Here is a 22970-nt window from a genome sequence, read left to right on the forward strand (position 1 = left end):
CATGGATCCGCCTGCCTCCAAGCCGAACACGCGGCTTTCTCTGCATAAGCTCCGCCTGCGGAAGGCTCCCGCACTTAAACATCAGTGTGCCTTGGTAATTACAACCCGTTTTAGGAACGAGGTTCTCACTTTCTGTACTTGAAGCACGTCAGCTTTCCTCCAGGTCAGTGGCGCGCAGTCGGGAGGGGCTTTTTTTTTGTCCCCCAGAAAACAAGGTTTGGAGACACTGATTGTCACAACTACAGGTGAGGCAGGATGTGTGTACTACATCTAGCAAGTGGTAGCAAAGGATGCTGCTAAAATTCTAAAATGCAACAAAGAATTATCCAGCTGATCCATGGCGAGCAGTAAAAGAGTGGAGAAATCTTCTGGGAAAACCTCTTTATAGGCTTCAGGGATGCGTGGTTACCCTAGTTCTCATCTTTGGGGGAGTCACACGGGGAGGGGGCCACAGAAACTCAACACTCAGGCAGCAGGAGGTGACAAAAAGTTTATTCTTTGTTTCTCACAGAGTCAAGCAGGGTATAAAACTGTCAAGGACCCTTTGAGTTTCATTCTTATGACCTGAGGCAGTGGGTGGTGGGGCCTTCAGGGTGAAACTCTAGGGGGAGTTAGGGAGGTGGAAGGGTTCACAGTGCCACAAGTCAGAAGGGTCCAGACAGTCACAGAGTCTTCTGAGGGGCGAGGTAGATGTTTCAGCCAGCTCGGGCAGAGAAGAAGGGCAAAGATCTGACATAAGAGTCTAGCCGGGAGCGGAAGAGCTCACTTTGCACAGTCTGTCCCAGCGGGCACAGAGGATTCTTCACGACCAACTCCACATACAGCTGTGAAGAGGAGGGTGTGTCAGCCAGATTTGGGACACTTCTCATTTTCAATCTCCAACCTGGTATAACCTCAGGGACGTAAGAATACACAAGGGGGGGGGGTGCTGAAGAGATGGCTCATCGGTTAAGAAATCGTATAGCTTTTGCAGAGGATAGTCAGTGCCCAGCACCCATGTTGACTGGCTCACAACTGCTTGTATGTATGACCCTCTTCTGCCCTCCACAGACACCTGTACTCACATGCACACACACCCTCTACACATACATATAATTAAAATTAAATCATTAAAGTCCACTCAACCTATCCCTTAGGAAAAGCTATTCCTGTTCAAGGAGCTGAAGGCTCTGGAGAAAACTGAGTTCAACAGGGATATAATACAGAAGGGTTAGGGCAGAAAACTTGAGGGGCTCCTAGGGCTCTGGGAGGAGGGCTCCTGGCTGACACTGACCGCACTGTAGATGTGGTGTAGTACATCTCGAATAGGACCCACGCCCAAGTCAGTATTCATGACAACCTTGATTCCAGTGGGCGTTTCATAGTAATGGAGTTTGTACCGGCTAGTTTGGAAAGACAGAAAGCCATCCTTCCTGCAGAAATGGGTATTGAACAGGAGTGAAATAACCCCCAAAGAAATATTTGTGATCCCCTCAAGGTCAACTCCTTCCTATTCTTATAAACAGATGGTTTGTAGCAGCCTCATTGAATAAAAACACCTACCATCATCCCCACCCCTCGACTTAGCTATTGCTGCCTTCACCCGCCTACTCTCAGATTCTCCCTGCAGCCCTTTCTGCCAGCTTCGGGCTCTTGTTCCAGATTCAGCCCTCTCTCTCTTACGTCCCCCTCCCCTCTCTGGGGCCACATGCCAATTACATTCCAAAACTAATATCTCCCACTCCCAAAGCTAGTTAGCCCTCCCTTCAGCACACCCTCTAACACTACCGTACATGTCTAGCGGGGACATCTTGCTGACAAACGAACGAATGGAGAAGAGCATCCCATACATCAGCTTGTACTCCTAGAGGGAGAGGAGGTAGAGTTAGGTCTCGGTTATGGAATGAGACAGGATGGGAGTGGAAAGAAACCGGGATTTGGAGAGGAGAGACTAGGCTGGGACGATGTGCGTTTGGGAGTGTGCCGGGACCCTCCGATCACCTCTTCCTTAGGGATCCCCGCTTGCTTCTTGCGGTGCCATTCGCTGTAGTGTAGACACACTCCATTCCGGTCAAATAGGTACAGATTGTGGACAGTCATCTGCAAGATAAAGAGCCTCGCTCGATGGCATGCACCCGACTCTATAGGACCCGGTTCTTCAGCTAGGTGGGATCCACACCTCCGGACTCACCGGAATTGCCAGTGAGGGTGACAAGCTACTTCCGGTTTCCAAAGCCCAGCTGTGTTTCAAGCCGCACTAGCAGAGCCAGACTCCGCCTCTCTGCCGCAGCCAATGCATGCTCACCGATGCCTCACGCATGCGCACCCAGGCCTCTGAAGCCTAGTGAGGTGTGGAGAGCGTGGTCTCGCGGGCGTGTGACGTAATTCATGGGAGGCGGGGCTGCAGGCGGTGGGCGGGAGGTTGCCAACGGTTTTGAGAGCAGAGTGTCGCGCTGGGAAGGGGTGTGCTTTGGTCTTTCTCTGTCGAGGTTGTAGGGTAGGGGGACAGTCCTCTTCATCTTGGCAAACTAGGGGCCGGCATGCTCAGAGCAGTCAGAATCGGGTGGTCGCGGTAGAGGATCCCAGGCGGGCCGTGCTAGGTGGTGGGGAGGCGCGTGCATTCTAGGGCCGTTTGTAGAGATTTCTTAGGGTGGAGTAGGGAAGATTTTTTTTTTTTTTTTTTTTTTTTTTTTCCCACATGGGAGTCGACTCTGGGTGGAACAGGTGAATTAGGGGCAATGAAGTCTTGCTTCTTTCTGCATAAAACCAATTGAGGGACAGACATTGGCTCCACTTTGGTTTGGGGTCTGTGTTTGCACATTTTGAGTGTGAAAAAGTTAGCCGGTGCTGAAGCTGATCTGCCGCTTCCAGAGTTCCCGTTAGGAAGGAACTTTAGCGTTGTCGTTGCCCTGCAGGTCTTCTGTCCTTTACCTGGAAAGCCTTGCTTTCGTGGTTTCCAGAAGAAGGAATGTCTTTGTCCTCTCCATGGCCTCTGGAGCCAGTGGACACTCCTCCTACCAGGAGGACCTGATACTCCTATTTACTGAGGATCCACCAAAGGGCCTTCCTCCCTTCTTACAAATCTTCCTTCTCGGTGAACTTATCCACAAGTTTGGAAACTTTCCAAACAGCCAGGTGTTGCCAGTTTTCTGCTGTGTCCAGCTGTCCCTTCACTGTACATGGCTACAGCAGCTACCAGCCCCGGTTCTCCTCTCCAGCCAGAGGACCTCCTGAGCGATTCATCAGAGCCTCCTGGGTTGAATCAGGTGTCCTCAGAGGTCACCTCCCAGCTCTATACTTCTTTGCATCTCAGCCGTCAAGCGGAGGCAACAGCCCGCGCACAGCTGTATTTATCTTCCACCTCCTCACCACCTAATGAGGGCTTGGACAGCTTGGCTCAAGAACTGAGTCGCAGCTTGTCCGTTGGACTGGAGAACAACTTGAAGAAAAAGGTGAGAGAGGTGTGCAGTGGAGATCTTCCAAGCATTAGAAAGCATTAGGCTCTCAGATTTTCAGGTTAGCTTGTTGTGCCTTGAATCTATTACTAGATTTAAATTATCTCCTAAGTACACAGGTTTTCATGCTTTTGTCTCATAGAAGACGTGAATGAAGGAATGCCATGAAACCACATTACTTGGGAAATGATGGTTTCTAGTGTTTTGGATTTTTCTTTTTCTTCTTCTTCTTTTTTTTTTTTTTTTTTTTTTTTTTTTTTTGCATGGTTCAGACATCTGCACTGTAGAGTAGGTTGGTGTACTGGAAGTGGGGATTAGGTTTCTTGGACTCAGGTGAAAACAGAAGCAACTTAAAGACAGCAGCAAAACATGCAAAGGTCTTTTCAGCTGCAAGTTTTGATTGCATTGTTCAAAATGTGACATACAAGTCATTAAAATGCATGTTTCAGAGAAGGTAGTCAGTGTCACCAATGGAAAAGGTACCACTAGTCCACAGACAGGTTAGGTCTGCCAAGGTGTGGGATCCAATAGAAAAGCTGCACCAGTCTCCTCCAGACAGGGCATTTGCTCCGCAGTTGACAGCAGTCCCTTCTAGCCCTGTTTTATACCTGCTGCTTTATTCACACATTCTCCTTTCTGGCTTCTGTGAACATTCGGGTTTTGGGTTCAAGGTTAAGATCTTTTTTGTTGGGTTTAACAACTTTCCTCGATTTGCTAAGTCCTGTTTGAACCGTCTACCCTGGTGGATGGTATGTGGAATATAGATGATACAGGTTAAGTATGACTTCTGTGGGCTTTCCCCTTAGGATGGGTCTAAGCATATCTTTGAGATGGAAAGTGTTCGGGGTCAGCTCCAGACCATGCTCCATACCTCACGTGATGCGACCTTTCGTAAGTTGGCCCCTTCCTTAGAGCTCTAGAGGAAAGCTGAGGTGTAGGAGCAGAAGGGAAGCGGGAACTTAGACCTCTGAGGTGAGATTTGAGAAGAGAAAGCACTCATTCTCTGGGGAGAGGTTTGGGGGGGTGGGGGTACACTTTTTCAAATGGCCTCTCTTCCTGTTCCTACTTGTTCCTTACTCTGGGTCTCTTGGGCTGCAAGCAGAGGATCCCCTCATTCCAGGAACTGGCTCCGAGAGACGGGAAGAGGACTCCTTTGACAGCGACAGCACAGCTGCCTTGCTCAAGTGAGTCTCGTAGGAGGTCCCCTGGCCTTGGAGTTCTCGCTGCAGCTCACTCGCTGTTGTTCTCCTCTCTCGTTCCCTTGTCATCACTTTTCACTTCTGGGGAACCTCAGAAACCTGTCATGAGTTTTCATCTTTTGCTGTCTAGTCCTTAGCTCTCTCTGTCCTTACTTAGCCCATCTTCCTCTTGAAGAATACGCTCATTTCTGCTGTTATTAGACCTCATTTTAGGGGCATTTTAGGGGAAGAGCATCAGGAGTAGATCACAGGCCTCTGTGCTATTGATTGCTCTCCTTAGCTTAAGTTTATGACTTTGGGCAAGTCTCTTGCATGTGCTAGGTCTTGGTTTTCTGATGTATAAACAGGCACTGTAGGATCAGTGGATTTCAAAGGTTTTCCCAGTTTTGACAGTTTCTATCTGGTTTGCTCAGCACTCGGCCTCTGCAAGATCTATCACCATCCAGCTCAGCCCAGGCATTGGAAGAGTTGTTTCCCCGTTATACCAGCCTTCGGCCAGGGCCTCCTGCCAACCCCCCAGATTTTCAGGGGCTGAGAGATGCACTGGACTCAGAGCTTACTCGCCGCAAGGTGAGAGGCAAAGGCTTTCTTCTGGAAGTGGCAAGGTTAGAAATTAGGAGTCTTGGGTGGAAAAGTGGGGCTGGGAGTTTATGAGCCTGCAGGCAGGGTCTGTGCTCTAGGGTGTCTTCAGAAAGGCCCTCAGTAAGTGTCCTGTGTAAAGTGTACCACCTTCCCTGCAGAGAATCATCAGATCCCTGATTCCCTTCAGCAGCTCATCATTCACACACATCTTATTTGTTCTCCCCTCTAAAGTCTAAGCTCTTCAAGAGTCAGTACCATGTCCTATTCAGTACTGGCTCTCTAAGGTCTAGACTACTCCTAATAGGAAAGAAAAAAAAAAAAAAACCAGAAGCATTCCATGTTTGTTGAATGGATAAGAACTTCCCTGGCTTGCAGAAAGCTTTAAAGCTATGGGTGATATAGTGATCTTTTCCTCCATGACTGCCAGCCTTATGTCTGGAGGGGCAGGCAGATGAACAAGAATGAAGAAAAGGCAGAATCACTGGTTGTCAATTTTGGAACTCTCCCCATTATTTTAAATGCTGGGCCATAAATGAAAGGCTCTCTGCTTTGTGATCAGTAAGCTCCTCAGAGTTGCAGTGTAGGCTGCTGCCGTACCTCTGCCAATTGGCTTATGGAAAATCTAGGAAAGGGAAGAGCATGGGAGCTAACAGCCATTTCCTGAGCTAGTAGAAGAAAGTGTTTGGAGGTCTTGTGCTCCAGGATCCCTGATTCTTCCTTTTCAAACAAGTCTGTTTTGGGGATCTGAGCTTCCTGACTCTAACCAATCTCTCCTAAGGATGCTGAAATGTCTGGTGCTGTGTTCACAATAAGAATGAACAGCACTCACAAGCCTCATGTTTCTTTCCAGCATTGTGAGCGCCACATTCAGAGCCTGCAGACTCGGGTGTTAGAGTTGCAACAACAGCTAGCTGTGGCTGTGGCTGCTGACCGCAAGAAAGATATCATGATTGAACAACTAGATAAGGTGACAGGGTGTCGAACATCGGTGGGTCTTTCCCTGGAGGGAACTGTAGAAGTGTAAATGGGGGATGGTAGGGTCTCATTATATAGTCTTCCTTTGAGCTTTTAGTGGCCATCCTGTGGCCATCCTGCCTCAGCCTCCCAAGTGCTGGGATTATAGGTGTGAACCGCTATACACTGCTTAACCACTGTGTGTGCATTCTAACGGGAGGCAGAGATGGATGAACAGGTTTTCTGACTTGGGAGAAGGATGTAGCTATAACTTCTAGAAAAGAGGGCAAAAAATGATTTTGAAATTCCATTTTACTCTCCTTTCTTGAGACCCTGGCTCGAGTGGTCGAGGGCTGGAATCGGCATGAAGCTGAGCGGACAGAGGTGCTTCGGGGACTTCAAGAGGAGCGCCAGGCAGCAGAACTCACCAGAAGCAAGCAGCAGGAGGTCAGAGACCTGGCTTATGTGGCATTAGAGCCTAGGCCATAGATGTCTAGATGGAAGGAAATGGCTTTGGTATTAGGGTTCCCGAAAGACTGGCCTCTACTCATAGTGCCGTTCTTCTCTCCCCTTTCCTCTACTATTACTGCATCTACTGTCAGATTTATATTAGTGGTGGCTTCCCAGTCTTTCCTACTTCACACCATCTTCTCTTTGGTGCCATAGGTTGGTTAGTCAACACAGGGGCTTCAAGTTTACACTGCTTACTATTTCTGAAGTACAGGCATTTTCATGGTTCTATGTTTTTCTCTCCCGAAAGACAGTAACTCGCCTGGAACAGAGCCTTTCTGAAGCCATGGGAGCCCTCACTCGTGAGCAGGAGAGTAGCAGACTGCAGCAGAGGGAAAGGGAGGCACTGGTGAGAAGGCGGCTGGGTGACCACAGCGGGGCTCCTTAGTCGCGTCTAGAGGCCTGAGGGCTCTACATCATCTGAGGGATGATGTAGAGGAGTGTGCAGTTTGAGTGGCGCTGGGGCAGTGCGGCTCAGGTACATCCTCAGAGTATTAGTTCTGTTAGATAGTCTACCGAGGGCAGCCCCCTCTTCCAAGGCCTGCTGCCAGGCCAATTTGAGGCTGAAAATTATATCCTTATTAAAAATGATCCTTTAGCCCATCTGAGGAGCTGGGTATGGTGTCTCAGACCTTTAGTCCCAGCACTCTGGAGGTAGACAGAGGCGGGTAGATCTCTGTGAGTCTGAGGCTAGGCTGGTCTATATAGAGAATTCTAGGCCAACCAGGACAACATAGTGAGACCCTATCTCCAAATACACACACACACACACACACACACACACACACACACACACACACACACACACACGGTTTTCCTAGAACCCTTCCCCTAGTGAGACCCTATCTCCAAATACACACACACACACACACACACACACACACACACACACACACACACACACACGGTTTTCCTAGAACCCTTCCCCTACTTTTAAAAGCCAGAGGACCCTGGAATCTTTGAGCCTTATACATGCTAGACAAGAGTTCTGCCACTGAGTGGCACCCTCAGTCTCTTGCCCCTAGAGGCTTTGACTCAACAGATACATTATAGGTTTCAGAAATTTCCTAGGTGATTTGTTCACTCAGGTGTGGGAACTGGGCTGGGTTATATAGCCTAAAACAGTATAGTATGAAACTCATTGGAAGTCTTAGAGCACATGAATACCTATGTGAGTTAGTAGCCAGGCTTGGAACTTGTGGCTTTCATGACACATGCTTGCTACATGTAGATTGATGCTTGTGGTTAAACAACTATACCTGACGGTGCTAATGGTGTAGCCACTTGACCTGCTCCTGAGGAGGCTGGATTTTCTTCCTTTTTTATGATGATGGTGATAGCTATTTGTTAAGTACTTGCTAGGTGCCAGACATTGCTAAATGCTTTTTATACACTACTTTTTACTTTAATCCTCACAAGATGAACAATGTTGATTTTTTTTCCTTTTACAGATAATGATGTGTGCCTAAGAACACACAGTATACTGGGCATGGTGGCATACACCTGTAATCACAGCATCTGGGAGGCTAAGGCAAGAGGATCATGAGTTCAAACTCAGCCCAGGCTAGATAGCCAGATTCTAACTCAAAACCACATAATATACAAATATGAAAAGTAGGATTCAGGCTGAGATTTAAACCCAGATCTATCTAACTCTGGGACAGAGTTTTATATATTTATTATTTTTATTTAAAAAATTATCAGCAAGGTGCAGTGGCATACATCTTTAATCCCAACATTTGAGAGGCAGAGGCAGAGGCAGGCAGATCTTTGTGGGTTCAAGGACAGCCAGAGCTACATAACAAGGCTCTGTCTCAAAAAACCAAAAAATTTAAATTGTTTTGAAAGTTCCATAAGAAGTAGTGTGCTTATATCACACATTCACAGCCCATGATATGTTAAATCTTCATTTGACCTTACATTTCCTTTAATAAGGTTTTCCAGCTCCCCTTCACACATAGCCTGTCTTAGTGTAAGTTTCTCTCAAATGTGAAGGTTACAAGCCAGGAGCAACGTGCCAGGTGGGTTGTTTCTGACCTGCAGGCAGGTAACTTCTTGTGGCACCCTCACTTGGCAAGAAGGCAAGGTGGGTCTGCTTTTAAAATAGACTATATTTTATTTATTTATTTATTTTTACCGAACTTGTACATATAAACAATGTGTCTTGATAAATGCACCCCAAATCCTTCCATACCCCCCACCCCCAGAGGGCCTTCAGTATGTCTCCTTCAAGTTCTTTCCTTCTGGGTAACCCGCTTAGTGCAGCTGCTGCTACCTTTCCTGCTGTTGGCTGGTTACACACAGATCTTATGCAGGTGACCATGGCTGCCGTGACCATGAATGCAAGTGCCATGCTGTGTTCAATGGACAGCATTCGACAGCACTCCACTCTGTCCCTCTTCATGCCATTTCCTGAGCCTTGGGAGGTGGGGGGGCAGGTGGATAGCGATATGGATGCCCCCACTTAGGGCTGAGCACTTACTACCAAGTCACTCACAATGTTGTCTCCAGTTCTGAGTGTCCAAATTAAGTGCTGCCCCTGCACAATGAACCTTCTCTGGCTAAATAAATGTGTTTAAACATGAATTTAAAATTTTTATGTGTATGGTTGATTTGCCTACATGTATGTCTGTGCACTTTGTGCATGCCTGGTACTCACAGAGGCCAGGAGAAGGCTTCAGGCCCCTGATAACTGAACCTGGGTCCTCTGGAAGAGCAACCAATGCTCTTAACCACTGACCCATCTCTCTAACCCTTAAACATGAATATTTAGAAGACATTTTGACATCAGTCCACTTAGCAAGATAGCGGTAGTAGGTTCCCCACCCCCAGGACCTGTAACTGTCAAGCCCTGGGCTTCTGTTAGGGTTACAGTACCTGGTGAGCATTCCTTCTGGGGGATCTGTGGGATGGAGTTCTTGCCCACTGTATTATAATCCTGTTAGCTAGTCAACTGTCGGGTTCTAGTGACCACAGTCCTTGGCACTCACATTGTATGGGGTGGTTGCCAGGCCTCTCAGGACACACTAAAGAAGTTGGCCTTCTCCCGCGGCTTTAGGAAGAAGAAAGGCAAGCTTTGACTCTGAGGTTGGAGGTGGAGCAGCAGCAGTGCCGGGCCCTCCAGGAAGAGCGGGATGAGGCTAGGGCTGGGCAGCTCAATGAGCACCGCAAGCTGGAAGCCCTTCAAGTTGCTATAGAAGAGGAAAGGCAAGCCTGGACCCAGCAGGAACACCAGCTGAAGGGGCACCTTCAGGCCCTGCAAGAGGAAGGCCAGGCTCAGCTGGAAAGAGAGAAGGTAGAAGTGGCAGTTGGAGGAGTTGGGAAATGGAAACACACGCTGGGAAAATTACTGACTAGGATGAGATGCCGGAAGATGGAGGTCAATAGGGAACAAGGATGGAGAATGAAGAGTTACACGTGAAAGTTGGGAGTTGAGGACCAGTGTGAAGGTCTTGGAGCAACAGATACATGGCAGGCCAAAGAGTGACATTCAGCAGAGATGGGGAAACAGGACAAATGGGAGGAGGGAAAGATGGGGTGTGACTTGGAACCAGCAACCAGGAGTTAGGAGGTGAGGCACATGCACTGAGACCAGATTTTCCTTAGGGGAACAGCCAGAGGGAGGCGCAGGCAGCCCGGGAGGCCCAGCACCAGTTGGTACTGCTGCAATCTGAGGTGCGGCGGCTGGAGGGGGAGCTGGACACAGTCCGGAGAGAGAGAGACGCTCTGCAGCTGGAGATGAGCTTGGTCCAGGTGAGCAGCACAGGGCTCAGAGGGGTTTTCTGTAGCTGAGAAAGCAGCTCTGAGCACATACAAAGACTTTGTAGGAATTGTGGAAGATTTGCCCATCTCAGGTATTTGGGACTTATCACTGGTTAATTCAGTAGTATTCTGTCTTAAATGGCACTATATCCTCATGGAAGGACAGTGTCCCACAATGTGATCTGACTTACTGTTACTTTTAGACTACAAAAGTTTAAATGTGAAATACCTTATACTATTCTCATACAATACATCCCAACTGCATCTTCCCCTTACTCTGCTCTTAAAGAGATGATAGATACCCACTTATTGCATACACTGACTGAGCAGTTGAAAGTTTTTGTTAGACCTGACTCCAATTGGTAATGGTCTGCTTTATATTTATCATTACTTTATTTATCCTTTTAAAAATGTATAATTTATTTTATTTTATGTTCATTAATATTTTGCCTGTACACATGTCTGTGTGAGGGTGTCGGAAGCCCTGGAACTGGAGTTACAGATAGGTATGAACTGCTATGTTGGTGCTGGGAATTGAACCCTGGTCCCCTGGAAAATTAGCCAGTATTCTCAACTGCTAAACCTTCTCTTCAGTCCCTACTTTATTTATCTTTTAAAATTTTTATTTATCAGCTGGGTGGTAGTGGTTCACGCCTTTAATACCAGCACTCAGGAGGCAAAGGCAGGTGGATCCCCGTGAGTTTGAGACCAGCCTAATCTACAAGAGCTAGTTCCAGAAAAGGCTCCAAAGCTGCACAGTCTCCAAAAGCAAAACAGAGCAAAAATTTTTTATTTATCATTGTATATTTGGTATCTCTGTGTGTGTGGGTGGGGTGGGGTGAATATGTACCATGACACTTGTAGAGGTCAGAAAATAATATTTTCCGTCCACATGAGTTTTGAGATTGAACCCCGGTTCAGTTCCCAGTACTGGTTAAAACAATAGCCAAAAACCTTTCTGGAGCGGGAGAGATTGCTTGGCGGTTAAGAGTACTGGCTGATTTTTCAAGGGACACATCTGTAATTCCAGTTCTAAGGGATCCAATACCCGTTTCTGGTCTCTGTGTGGACCAGGCACCAACATGAAACATGAAACCTGACATTGAAGAGCCTTGACTTGGGAACACTCTTAGTTCTGACCATTGTGGGCCTCTGTTTTAATGTGTAAAATGTGTGCTAAGAGCCAGTTGGAGAGTTTCTGAGAACAAGTCAGGAAATCCAGCAACATCACAAAGGACATATATGGAGAAACAGCCACTGTGGGATTAGAACTGAGCTCTCCCAAAGTGAAGTGGCCGTCAGATAGACACCAGTGAGCTGGAGGCCTGAGGGGAGGGAATGGAGGTGGCTTTTGTAGACGACTGACTGAATGCCTCCTGAGTTCAGACACATACTGCAGATTGTTCTAACATTCCCTTGGGTTAATATATCTGTATTTTCTGTTCAAAGCCACTTTACTTTTGTGTGCATAAATGATGTGTCTCACGGTTCAGGAAAGAAAGGGAACCTGTGTCACTCTGAGGCAGATTTCTTGTTCTTCACCCTCGAGGCGGATAAGGGCTTGTTGGTACTGGCTTTGTTTACATTTCCACTGCATAGAAGACTAAACTCAAACAGAGTTGAGCCGACAGCCAGTCCACTCTAATTCACTCCCAGGCCCGGTACGAGAGCCAGCGGATCCAGATGGAGTCAGAGCTGGCTGTACAGCTGGAGCAGCGGGTGACAGAGCGTTTGGCAGAGGCTCAAGAGAACAGCGTGCGGCAGGCTGCCTCCCTCAGGGACCATCACAGGTACTTGGGACTTACTAGATGGAGCCTCTCTGGCAGCAGCAAGTGTCATTAGCTTCCTGCCCATGTGCTGAGAGCTGCTTACCCTTTTCCAGTGTGACTCCCAGCATGCTTTGCATCCCATCCAAGATCTAAGATGCTCCCTCTTGGGAGAGTTCCATGAAGTGCTTATGGAGAGGCATATGAAATTTCTCTCCCAGAAGGCACAGCCCTGTCCAGAAGTGGCAGGACAGTGATGTTCCCAGCTCCTTTTTTGGGATAGTGTTGAAGTGTTCACAGCTGTTGTGTATGATGAGAACCTCTCTCCTACCTCAGCCTTCTGTCACTCCATCCCTCATCCATGTCTTCTGGAAGGGCTTCCTTTTTGTTTGTTTGTTTGGTTTTGTTTTTATTTTTTTTTGTATATAGATTAGACTGGCCTTGAATTCACAGAAATCTGCCCATCTTTCCCTCCTGAGTGCTGGGATTAAAGGCGTGTAACACCAAGCTTGGTGGAAATGCTTTCTATTATGTCATTTTCAAGTGGATGTGGATTACAATCCTGTAATCTCAGTTTGGGTGGCTGAGGCTGGAGGATTGCAAATTTAAGATGAGCCTGGGCTTTGTAGTGAGATTCTGTCTCAAACAAACCAAACCAAACTGATGGGCTAATCTATTGATTCCCATGAATCCCTGCTGCAGTCTCTGGGGAAGCCACTCTGTGGTATCTGCTTTGCTCTTACCTGTCCCTGTGCTGCGGCTAGGCCAGGTGATTGCAGCTGTCTGTGTCCCTGACCTGAACCCACTGGAATAAGGGTCCCTAATGGTGAGGTGTCAAGTAGGAACACCAGGGATGAAAAATGAAGATGACAAATGCACTTGCTGGGACCAGCAGGTCTTGCATAAGCTGATGACGTATGTCAAACAGGTTTATTAAGAAGTATAGCATCACTGGGTGGTGGTGGTCCAGCACTTGGGAGGCAGATAGATCTCTGAGTTTGAGGCCAGCCTGGTCTACAGAGCAAATTCCAGGACAGCCAGGGCTACACAGAGAAACCCTGTCTCAAAAAAAAAAAAAAAAAAAAAAAAAGAAAGAAAGAAAAGGTAGGTCAGCAGTAAGCTAAGTCAGACATATTGGCAAAGAGAACACAGGATCCCTCAGACACAGCTGCCTAGGGACTGATAGCCACAGCCCAGGGGGAAGAGTCAAGTCCCCAGAAACTACAACCTTGACTCTCTGAGGAGACCCTAGCTCCAGCCCTAAATTGGCCTTGCCAAGTCCACTCTGAGACAAGGACACAGAACTAATGCTCTTTCTGTCCTTTCATGGGGCCTCTGAGAATGTCTTGTGTTGGTCAGGCTCCCCACATCTCTCCTTACCTATACACATTCTGTCTTTTTCTCAACGATCACACCTTTCTGTTTAAAAATGTCCGTGTTTAGGTATGTTCAGTCAAGTACAGATGCCTGTGGAGGCCAGATAGGGGGTTGGACCCACGGAGCTGGAGTTGGCAGCAGTTGTTAGCTGCCCGGTGTTGGTGCTAGGAGCTGAACTTAGGTCCTCTGCAAGAGCAGTACATGGCACACTCTTAGACACCGAGCCACCTCTCCAGCACCCTGGTGCTACCTCCTGTCTCTAGCCTGTTTGTTTTTTTTTTCTTTCTCACTTGGGCCTTCCCAGGAAGCAGCTACAGGAACTCAGTGGGCAGCACCAACAGGAACTGGCCGCTCAGCTGGCTCAGTTCAAGGTAGAAATGGCTGAGCGGGAGGAGCGGCAACAGCAGGTGACTCAGGATTACGAGCTCAGGTACTGGGGATGGTGAAGAGCGGCCTCTCAGATGATTGGCCTTCCCTCATGCATGCGTCTAATCTTTAGTAACTTTGGAGGTCGGATACCACATCCCGGCTTGTGTCTTCTTGGCCTCTGTTCCCTTAAAGTCCCTAAGTCACCTTTTTAATGTGTGTGTTTGGATGTGTTCCTTTGGATGATGTGAAGGTCACAGGTCAATGTCAGATGTCTCCTTCACCTTGTTTTTTGAGACACTGAACTTGGAACTCACCAATCTGGCTAGACTGTCTAGCCATTGAACGCTTGGGATCTCTAGGCTCTCACCCAGCACTGGGGATCCCTATGTGCATTGCCGCACCCTGCCCTCCCATGGGGACCCTTGGGCTTTTACAATAGACAGGTACCAACTGAGCCTTGTCCCCAGCTGCTCTCTTTTCTTCAGACTGGCAAGGGAGCAAGCTCGAGTGCGTGACCTGAAGAGTGGCACCCAGCAGCTGGAGGAGCAGCGGGTAGAGCTGGTAGAGAGGCTCCAAGTTATGCTGCAGGCCCACTGGGATGAGGCCAACCAGCTGCTCAGCACCACGCTCCTGCCTTCCAACCCTCAGGTGGGCATTGTCCCAGAGAAGAGCTGTCCTGCCCAGCTAAACCGTTTTTCCATGGCCATAACTTACCATACTGGCCCCAGTCCATTGGGAATAGCTCTGTGATCCCAGTAGAATAATGGCCAAATTAATTATGGCAGTAAGTTGTTGATAAGGCTTTGGAGTTAGCTGTCAGTAAGGTTTTTGTTTTCCAAGATTGTGGATCTGACTTCATTCCCTAAAACCCATGTTAAAAACAAAAATGAATAGCTAGTCACAGTTGCTTGTGGAGAGGTGGCGGCAGAAGGTCAGAAGCTCGAAGTTGTCCTCAGCTTTATAGTGAATTCAAGATAAGCCTGGGCTACATGAGGTTCTGTCTCAAAGGAAAAGCAAAACAAAACAACCAACCAAACAAAAATCCCCAGCAACAACAACAAAAACAAAAGTGACTACTTGAGAACTACACTCAAGGTTGATCTCTGGTCTCCACACACGCATCCACCACACACACGCATGCACAATCACACGCACCAAGTCGTGGATACCCTAGTCTTCTGTTGCATCTCTATTATTTTTGATGTGATTATTAACTGCAATGTTTTAGAATTAGTAACATGTAGTAGTAAAAACAAACAAAAATCCAAACTGTTAAAATTTTAAAAGGTGCACAGTAAAAAAGTAACCTCTATCCTCTCCCAGGACCCAGCCCTCTGTACCCAGGCCCCTCCCCCAGTGGCAGCCATGAGTTGCTCTCTTCAGCATCTCCCTGCCTCTCCCCCTCACACCAGATGCCACCCTCTGCCTACAATTGTATAACTTTGTGTGTGACCAAGTGCGTATTCCTGGATACAGAAATGGTTTTCTGTATTTTATACCTACAGTGTCACAATAAATATTAAAATACATATAATATATAATTTATAAAATTCTGGAAATAGAATTGCAATATGAAAAATAATCAGTTTAAAATTTGATGGAAATTTGACGATACCCAGTCAGTCTCCTTGAAGAGATTTTGCATAGCTTGTAATCATATTCAATTACTTGTACTGAGTGAGACTTGTGTCCCACCAGGCTGTGAGCTTGCTTTCTCTTTCTCTCTCCTGGCCAGGCTCCTCCAGCTGAGCCCTCCAGCCCTGGGCCTCTGGAGCCAGAGAAGGGGGAGAGGAGGATCTGGGCCATGCCTCCAATGGCTGTGGCCCTGAAACCTGTGTTGCAACAAAGCCGAGAAGTGAGGGATGATCTGCCTGGAGCATCTTCTGTTCTCTGTAGCGCCTCCCCAGATCTTAGCCTCCTGCTGGGACCCTCTTTCCAGAACCAGAACTCCTTCCAGCCCCTGGAGCCCAAGCCTGATGTGGGTCCACCCACAGGTAACCAAGGCCTGAAGACACTGGTGTTCTCCTTAACACCCTGCTGGTGTCTTACCAGTCATGAGTTGCAGGGAACAGAAACTCATTCTGTGAAGGGAAGAGGACATCACAGAAGTCCATGAGCTTAATGAGACCTGCAGTCAGAAGTGGGTGCCATCACCAACAGTGATGGTGTCACCTCTCTGGGAATACGTTTCTCCTGACTGCCTCGCAAAAGACTACCGCCCCCCCCCTCTCTCTCACTAGTGGTTCTCGTTCCTTATAACTTTGGCTTATTTATAGACTTGACCAGTCATGACTCTGACTCTAGCCTAGGCTCTTGACACTTAATAGTTTCTTAGGTCCAATTTGAATTACCCAAGTGCCAGTACTCATCTGTCCATGAGCTGACTTTGATTGGTGGCCACCCTGGTTAGTGAGCTGTGACTTGGATGAATAGGGTTTGCTTGCAGGTGGAACATGCCAATGTAGTGTGAATTTAGAATGAACAGTGTGCTGAGGTTTGTAGCTTAGTTGTCAAGCTTGCCTTGCTTGTGTGAAGCTCTGGCTTCAAACCTCAGGATTGCAGAAGCGACCCAATGGCCACAGCAGCACTCAGTGGGTGGAGATCAAAGTCAGGAGTTCAAGGTCACCCTCAGGTGCTTTAAAATTATGTTTATTATTTTAGGTGTATAGATGTTTTGCCTACATGTGTATATGTGCACCATGTGCATGCCTAGTGCCTGTGGAGGTCAGAAGAGGGCGTAGGATCCCCTGAATGAACCTGGAGTTAGGTGGCTAGTTAGACTAGCCATCATGCTAATACCGGGAACTGAACCCAGGTCCTATTTAAGAGCAGCAAATGCTCTTAACCACTAACCTATCTCTTCAGCCCCTGCAAAGTGAATTTGAAGCCATCCTGGGATACATGAAACCCTATCAAAAAAAGAAGGAAAGGTGGAGGCAGGAGGGTAAGGGGCTCAAGGCCCATGGCTGGAGCTGTAACTGGTGGAATGCCTGCCTCTTGTACGAGGTGCTAGGTTCTCATCCCTGCTGCCCCAGACGAGGACAGTGCTGGCAAGTACCGTGCAAGCACTGGGGCCTGAGTTCAGACCTCAGCACCCGTGTGAAGGCCAGGGTGGTGCAGGCCATCACTGATTGCCGCAGCCTTTGAGTGGCTGCCTACTGGACTATACCTGGGATGGACTACAATCCCAGAATGGAGGGCACACCTGTGAGAGAGTTTCTGTTTGGTGTGAAGTGGGTGAATCCACTTCTAGTCCAGGCCTTTGAGGTAGGAAGAGAGTGAGACACTGCCTGGCTTGAGCATCTGAGACCTCAAAGGCCAGCCCAGTGACACACATCCTCCAGCAAACCCACACCTCCCAATAGTGCTACTCCCTACGGGCCTATGGGTGCCATTTCCATTCGGCCGCTAGAGGGTTGGGGCCCCTGGGGCTTGTAGCTCCAGGTTCAGTGAGAGACTCTGTCTCAAGGGAGTAGTAAAGCAGATCTACGTTCTTCTCTGACCTCTCTGTCATGTGGGTGCTAAGAATTGAACTCAGGTCCTCTGGAAGAGCAATAACCACTGAGCAATCTCTCCAGCCCCTACTATTCCATTTGATAGTGCTTTTCCTTTGGGCACGTTTGGTAGGTTCATTTCTGGAGAGACTTCTTCCATGTACAGCACACATGCATGCCAAGGCACCTGTCTCGTTTTACAGCTGGACCCTTCTCTGCATTGGAAGCCTTCACTGCTGACCACAGGGCAGAGCGGCCATTTCCTGAGGAAGACCCTGGATCTGATGGTGATGGCTCCCTAAAACCAGGGCTGCCACCTGCTTCTCAGTTCGAAGGCCTTAAGAACTTTTTGCAGCAGGTAAGAACTACCCAGAACTCCATTTTCTTACCTACTGACTCATTTGCTCTAGATTAGGGTCCAGTCCAAACACTGTTCCTGCTGCCTCAGTCTCCCAAGTGCAGGGACCACAGGTTTGTCACTATGCCTGACTGGCTTCTTGCGTATATATGTATGTATGTATGTATGTATGTATGGTATGCCTACACTTGCACTCATGAAGTGTGTGGGCCAGAAGACAGTGTCAGCAGTTTTATTCTAGGGGTTCTAAATCTTTTTATTTTATCTACTTATTTATTTTTGAGACAGTGTCCCTAACTGAAGCTAGAGTTTACTGATTGGCTGCAGTGACTGGCCAGCAAGCCCCCAGGACTAGCCTATCTCCCTCTTCCTTCCTCCCAAGTGCTGAGGTTGCAAAGTTGTTCCACCCTTCGTCATACCTTGCTATTGTTGGTGTTGTTATTTAAGGTAGGGCCTCAGCCCTGCATGGTGGCGCATGCCTTTAATCCCAGGATTTGGGAGGCAGAGGCAAGTGGATCTTTGTGAGTTCAAGGCTAACCTGGTCTACAAAGTAAGTTCTGGGATTGCCAGGGCTATACAGAAACTCTGTCTCAGAAAAACTAGAAAGAAAGAAAGAAAGAAAGAAAGAAAGAAAGAAAGAAAGAAAGAAAGAAAGGAAGAGCCTTACTATGTGACCCTGGCTGGCCTGTGACTTAACTATGTAGACCAGGCCAGCCTCAAACCCACAGAGATCTGCCTGCCTCCCAGTGCTGAGACTAAAGGCGTATGCTAGTTGTGCCTAGCTTTTATGTGGATGTTGGGAATTGAACTCAGGTCCCCATGCTTGCTCAACATGCACTTTAACCACTGAGCCATCTCCCTAGCCCCTTCCTTCCCTTTTTAGGTCCAGTTATTCATCCCAGCTATTAGTTAATCTCATTCTTAGTCCATAATTCCCTCTGGAACTTAGGCCACTGACCCTAGCCGTAGACACCTCTGTTCCCTCAGACCCTAGGTTTCACATCCTGTCTTATTTCCCCAGCTGCTGGAGACAGCACCTCAGAGCAATGAAAACCACTCTGTTGACCTGTTGCCCCCTAAATCAGGTGAGTCCCAACTCTGAAGAAGGTCGGGGGTGGGCCTAGAAGTAGTGGGAATTGGTAATCTAGGATGAAATAGGAGCTTGGAGGTAGGACTTGACTCTGCTCCAGTAACTACCAAAGAGTTTTACCTATATATAAAACAAATCTGAATTAGAAACAAGGTCTCAATAGTTCTCTGTATGATTTTTTGTGACATGATCTCATTCTGTAGTCCAGATTGGCCTCACATTTGCTGTGTAAATCAGGATGAACTCACAGCATTAGCTTCACCTAGTCCCCCCAAATACAGGGTTAACAGGAGTGAGTCTCAGTGCCTGGCTTGTTGGATTCTATTTCTAAATTAATTTATATTTTCCCTGGTAGTGTTAGAAACAGTTCTGGTACTTTGCAGTTTATTAGTAACAGCTAAATTAATACAGTTAAATTTAAAAGTATTTAAGTGTCCAGATAATTATGCTGTAGTACATTGTGACCATTGGAGTCCATACTACCCATGACATAGTAAAATTTTATTGGGGGAAAGGATTGTCACTTTCTTTCAGAGACAGGATCTCACTAGTCAGAGGTGTCTGTAGACTCTGATGCCTGCCTTTACTTCTCAGGCACAGAGAGTGCATGCCCAGTTTTATTGTCTGGGACTGAGCTCAGCGCCTCTGAGCCACTCTGTGAGCTGAGCTACGCCCAGCCTTGTTGGGGTTTTTGCTTATCCCATGTTTGCTCTTATCTCTCTTTCCTGCTGGTAGGTCCTCGGACTGTCTCATCTTGGGAGGAAGCTCCTCAAGTGCCACGCCTTCCCCCTCCTGTCCATAAAACTAAAGTTCCCCTAGCCATGGCATCTAGTCTCTTCAGGGCCCATGAGTTTCCCTCATCCCATTTGCAAGTCAGTGGTCTCAGCACTGGCTCCCCAGAGAGAGGTAAGCAGGCCAGGGTTTGCCAGGAAAAGAAAAGGGAATGCTTCCGCCCATTTCCTGCGGTCTGGTCCTTTCCATTTCTAGGGAAATGGGATGAAGGCTGGGAGAGGAGCCCTTGGGTAATGAGTCCACTTGTCTGAAAGGTGCGGATGGGCTCAGCTCCCCAAGGCAGCTGATGGAGGTATCTGAGCTGTTACGACTGTACCAGGCTCGGGGTTGGGGCGCTCTGCCTGCTGAGGACCTGCTACTCTACCTGAAGAGGCTGGAACATGGCGGGTATGAGCCTGGGAGGGAGGAAGAGCTCCAAGGGAGGCATTTGGATTAGGAGGTGACCAGGCCCAGTGTATCCACTGAGTGCATGCTTTTGTCCTTTTCTAGGGATGGGGAGGGATGAGGATGACAGGTACATTCACACTTTTCCCTCTCTTTGCTTCCATTTCTGCTGATTTCTGTATCTGTACCCAGTTTTCTTTCCTGTCCACCCAGAAGCTCAAATTCAGAATGCCAGGAACTCTGTCTACTTAGTGCAGGGCTTCTAAAACTTTTCACTTGCAGCCCTTTTTACCTGATGACTTAAGAAAAACAAAAACAAATCAAACATTTGCTCATAGCAAATCGTAAAGAAATTTGCTTTTTTATTATTATATATTTTTGAGACAGGGCCTCACTCTGCAGCCCTAGCTACTCTGGAACTCACTTTATAGGTAGGTGAGGCTGGCATCAAACTCAGATAGCTACCTGCCTCTGCCTTCTAAGTGTTGGGATTAAAGGGACGTGTGTGAGCATGCCTGCCTTGACTTTTTAAAAAGTGAAACTTGAAGTGATCGACTGAGACAACAATTTTTCAAATCAAACATGTGCATACAACCCAGAGATATGCTAATTTGATACCTGATGAGGGATGACAGGATTGGAGAGAGAGCTCAAAATACCAGGAAGAGCTCAGTGTGACCCCAGAACTCAGAAAAGCTGGATGTGGCAGCATACACTTGTAACACCCTGGGGCTCACTGGCCTGTGGCCAGCTTAGCCAAAACGTTCAGCCCAGGCCAGTAAAAGATGCTGTCTCAAAAACTAAGGTAGCCAAGTATGGTGGCGCATGCCTTTAATCCCAGCACGTGGATTGCTGAGGCAGGTGGATCTCTGTGAGTTCGAGGCCAGGCACACAGTGAAACCCTTTTTCAAAAAGACAAAAAAGATTAAGGTGGGCAGCTCCTGAGGAGCAACTCTGGAGACCGTCCAGTCTCTAGGCTCCGTGTGCATCTGGACACACGTACAGAAACAGTCCTTGTTTTCTGCAACTAAACCGTTGTTCCCATGAGAGCAGAAAACTTCGTATGTCCACTAGGAACACTGTCATTGACAGTGTGCAGCAGGACGGAGCCGGAGCCCAGATGTCCCAGGCAGGCGCAGAGTAAAGAGGCCTGCTGTGTGTTCAGAACCAGGGCTGCAGTGAAGTCTCACAATGCAATGCCATCCAGAAACGCCTGGAACTCATGTTGGGCTTGATTTTTAATTAATGTTTGGTTGTGCCTTATTCCGAAACTTTTTCTGTTTTCCAATTTTTTGCCTCCATATTTCATCACACCAGTTTTAGAAGCTTGGGTCTGGAGTAGCTCGTTAGGTCCCAGTAAGTCTCCTCCAGCAGTCTGCCCTTCCATCCCATTCTCAGGGCTCTCTCTGGGAGATGGAGATTGAGCTGAGGCCTTGAGTTTGCAGGATAAGTGCTCTCCCCACTGAGCGGTCCAGTTTCTGTGCAGAGCTGTGTGGATTGGGGGCTCCCTGCCCGTCTTCACTCACACCCCTGATCTGTATGGCAGGACTGATGGTCAAGGGGAGCTTGTCCCCAGAAGAAACACAGACTCCCGCTTGGGTGAGATCCCCCGGAAAGAGGTGAGGAAAGTGAGCAGGGACCAGGGGAGCAGGGCTTTGACTGACTGACTGGTCCCCTCAGTGCTCGCCCTTCCTGGCTTCTCCACCACTCACACCACACGCACATGCGCTTCCTTCCCCTGAGCTCACTGGTTTGGGCCTTTCACACCATGCCCTTCCTGTGTGTGTGGCGGGAGATTGGCGGTGGGGTGAGGGGGTGAGGGTATATAATGATGACTTTGCTTCTTTCCCCTCACTTCTCAGATCCCATCCCAGGCTGTCCCTCGGCGCCTTGCTTCAGCCCCTAAGACTGAGAAGCCTGCACGGAGGAAAAGTGGGCACCCTGCCCCTGGCAGCGTGAGGAGTAGGGGAGGTGTCTGGAGATGAGACCCCACTCTCTCCTCTGCCTTGTTCTGCTCCCCCTTTCGCCGTTCATTTTAGTAAATGCCCTGTAGTCTCCGTCTGTATCAGAGGAACTAGGAAAATGGAGAATTTGTAGGAAGCTACTTTGTAAAGAAACTGAGTATTTTTAAGGAATGTATTTATTATTTCCTGTTAGGAACTATATGGAATCTACTGGTGTGTGACTACAGTATGAGTGCTGAGGCTCTGTGTGCCTGCAGAGGTCAGTAGTGGAATTATGAGTGACTTCTTTTTTTAAACATTTTGTTTTTTCTAAAATAAATATGTATGTATTACTTTAGTGATCAAAACTTCCAAACTTTTAATAAAAGTAAATTATTGTATAAAATGTCTGAGAAAAACTTTTGATGCTGGGGAGAAAGTTTTGTCTTTTAAAGCATTTTAGATTGCTTTTATGTGAAATTTTATTATTTTTTTTTTCCATTTTAGAGACCAAGTACGCTTGTATCTACAAATTATAGCCCCCTGCTGCATACATGTTAGGTTACAAGAGTGTACCAACATACCTGGCACTTCCGCTTTCTAAGATCAGAGGATTCTTTTTGACAGTGGGGGTTCAGACTGACAGGCCCTGCCCAGTCAATAGACATGCTGGGCTATAAACCGTGCATCTCTAAAACATATAAATAAGCTGGACAGTGGTGGCACACACCTTTAATCCCAGAACTCTGAAGGCAGGGGCCAGGAGTATCTCTGAGTTCAAGACCAGCGTGGTCTGCATAGTGAGTTTCAGGACAGCCAGGGTTATACAAAGAAATCCTGCCTTGAAAGAGCTTCAAAAAATAAATAAAGCATGTAGATAAGTTCTGGCAAGAAAGTAACAGCCGTTTCCAAAACCTTCCATTCTCATGCTCACCAAATGTAAAATGATACCTGGT

At 47.7% G+C, this 22970-nt stretch overlaps 2 protein-coding genes across 4 annotated transcripts; one reads left to right on the top strand and one right to left on the bottom strand.

Moving 5' to 3' along the window:
• Positions 1-529: 529 nt before the first annotated feature.
• On the bottom strand, positions 530-2185 carry Trappc1 (trafficking protein particle complex subunit 1). Its single transcript, XM_051180291.1, has 4 exons — positions 1981-2185; positions 1773-1843; positions 1274-1412; positions 530-824 (listed from the first exon to the last, which is right to left on the bottom strand). The coding sequence occupies exons 1-4, from the start codon at positions 2077-2079 to the stop codon at positions 696-698; spliced, it is 438 nt and encodes a 145-aa protein (XP_051036248.1). The 5' UTR covers positions 2080-2185; the 3' UTR covers positions 530-695.
• A 477-nt stretch (positions 2186-2662) lies between these two features.
• Positions 2663-22081, top strand: Cntrob (centrobin, centriole duplication and spindle assembly protein). Of its 3 annotated transcripts, none has more exons than XM_051180292.1 (19): positions 2663-3431; positions 4241-4325; positions 4534-4618; positions 5047-5203; positions 6066-6182; positions 6500-6616; positions 6930-7028; positions 9738-9974; positions 10286-10432; positions 12098-12231; positions 13889-14014; positions 14439-14601; positions 15689-15947; positions 17651-17805; positions 18827-18890; positions 19631-19801; positions 19942-20074; positions 21618-21690; positions 21934-22081. In XM_051180292.1, the coding sequence occupies exons 1-19, from the start codon at positions 3159-3161 to the stop codon at positions 22054-22056; spliced, it is 2718 nt and encodes a 905-aa protein (XP_051036249.1). In that variant the 5' UTR covers positions 2663-3158; the 3' UTR covers positions 22057-22081. The 3 variants fall into 3 exon arrangements, with proteins under 3 accessions (XP_051036249.1, XP_051036252.1, XP_051036250.1); XM_051180295.1 differs by having other exon boundaries at positions 4555-4618; XM_051180293.1 differs by having other exon boundaries at positions 2664-3431; positions 4537-4618.
• Positions 22082-22970: the final 889 nt, after the last annotated feature.

Source organism: Phodopus roborovskii, unplaced genomic scaffold (assembly GCF_943737965.1).
Source record: "Phodopus roborovskii unplaced genomic scaffold, PHOROB, whole genome shotgun sequence".
Classification (NCBI taxonomy): domain Eukaryota; kingdom Metazoa; phylum Chordata; class Mammalia; order Rodentia; family Cricetidae; genus Phodopus; species Phodopus roborovskii.

Coding starts and splice junctions, on each gene's coding strand:
- Trappc1 (XM_051180291.1), bottom strand. CDS start 2,079: ATGACTGTCCACAATCTGTACCTATTTGACCGGAATGGAGTGTGTCTA. Junction 1,844..1,980: donor CGGGGATCCCTAAGGAAGAG/GTGATCGGAGGG, acceptor CTCTCCCTCTAG/GAGTACAAGCTGATGTATGG. Junction 1,413..1,772: donor AAGATGTCCCCGCTAGACAT/GTACGGTAGTGT, acceptor CCATTTCTGCAG/GAAGGATGGCTTTCTGTCTT.
- Cntrob (XM_051180292.1), top strand. CDS start 3,159: ATGGCTACAGCAGCTACCAGCCCCGGTTCTCCTCTCCAGCCAGAGGAC. Junction 4,326..4,533: donor CTCACGTGATGCGACCTTTC/GTAAGTTGGCCC, acceptor TTGGGCTGCAAG/CAGAGGATCCCCTCATTCCA. Junction 7,029..9,737: donor AGAGGGAAAGGGAGGCACTG/GTGAGAAGGCGG, acceptor CCGCGGCTTTAG/GAAGAAGAAAGGCAAGCTTT.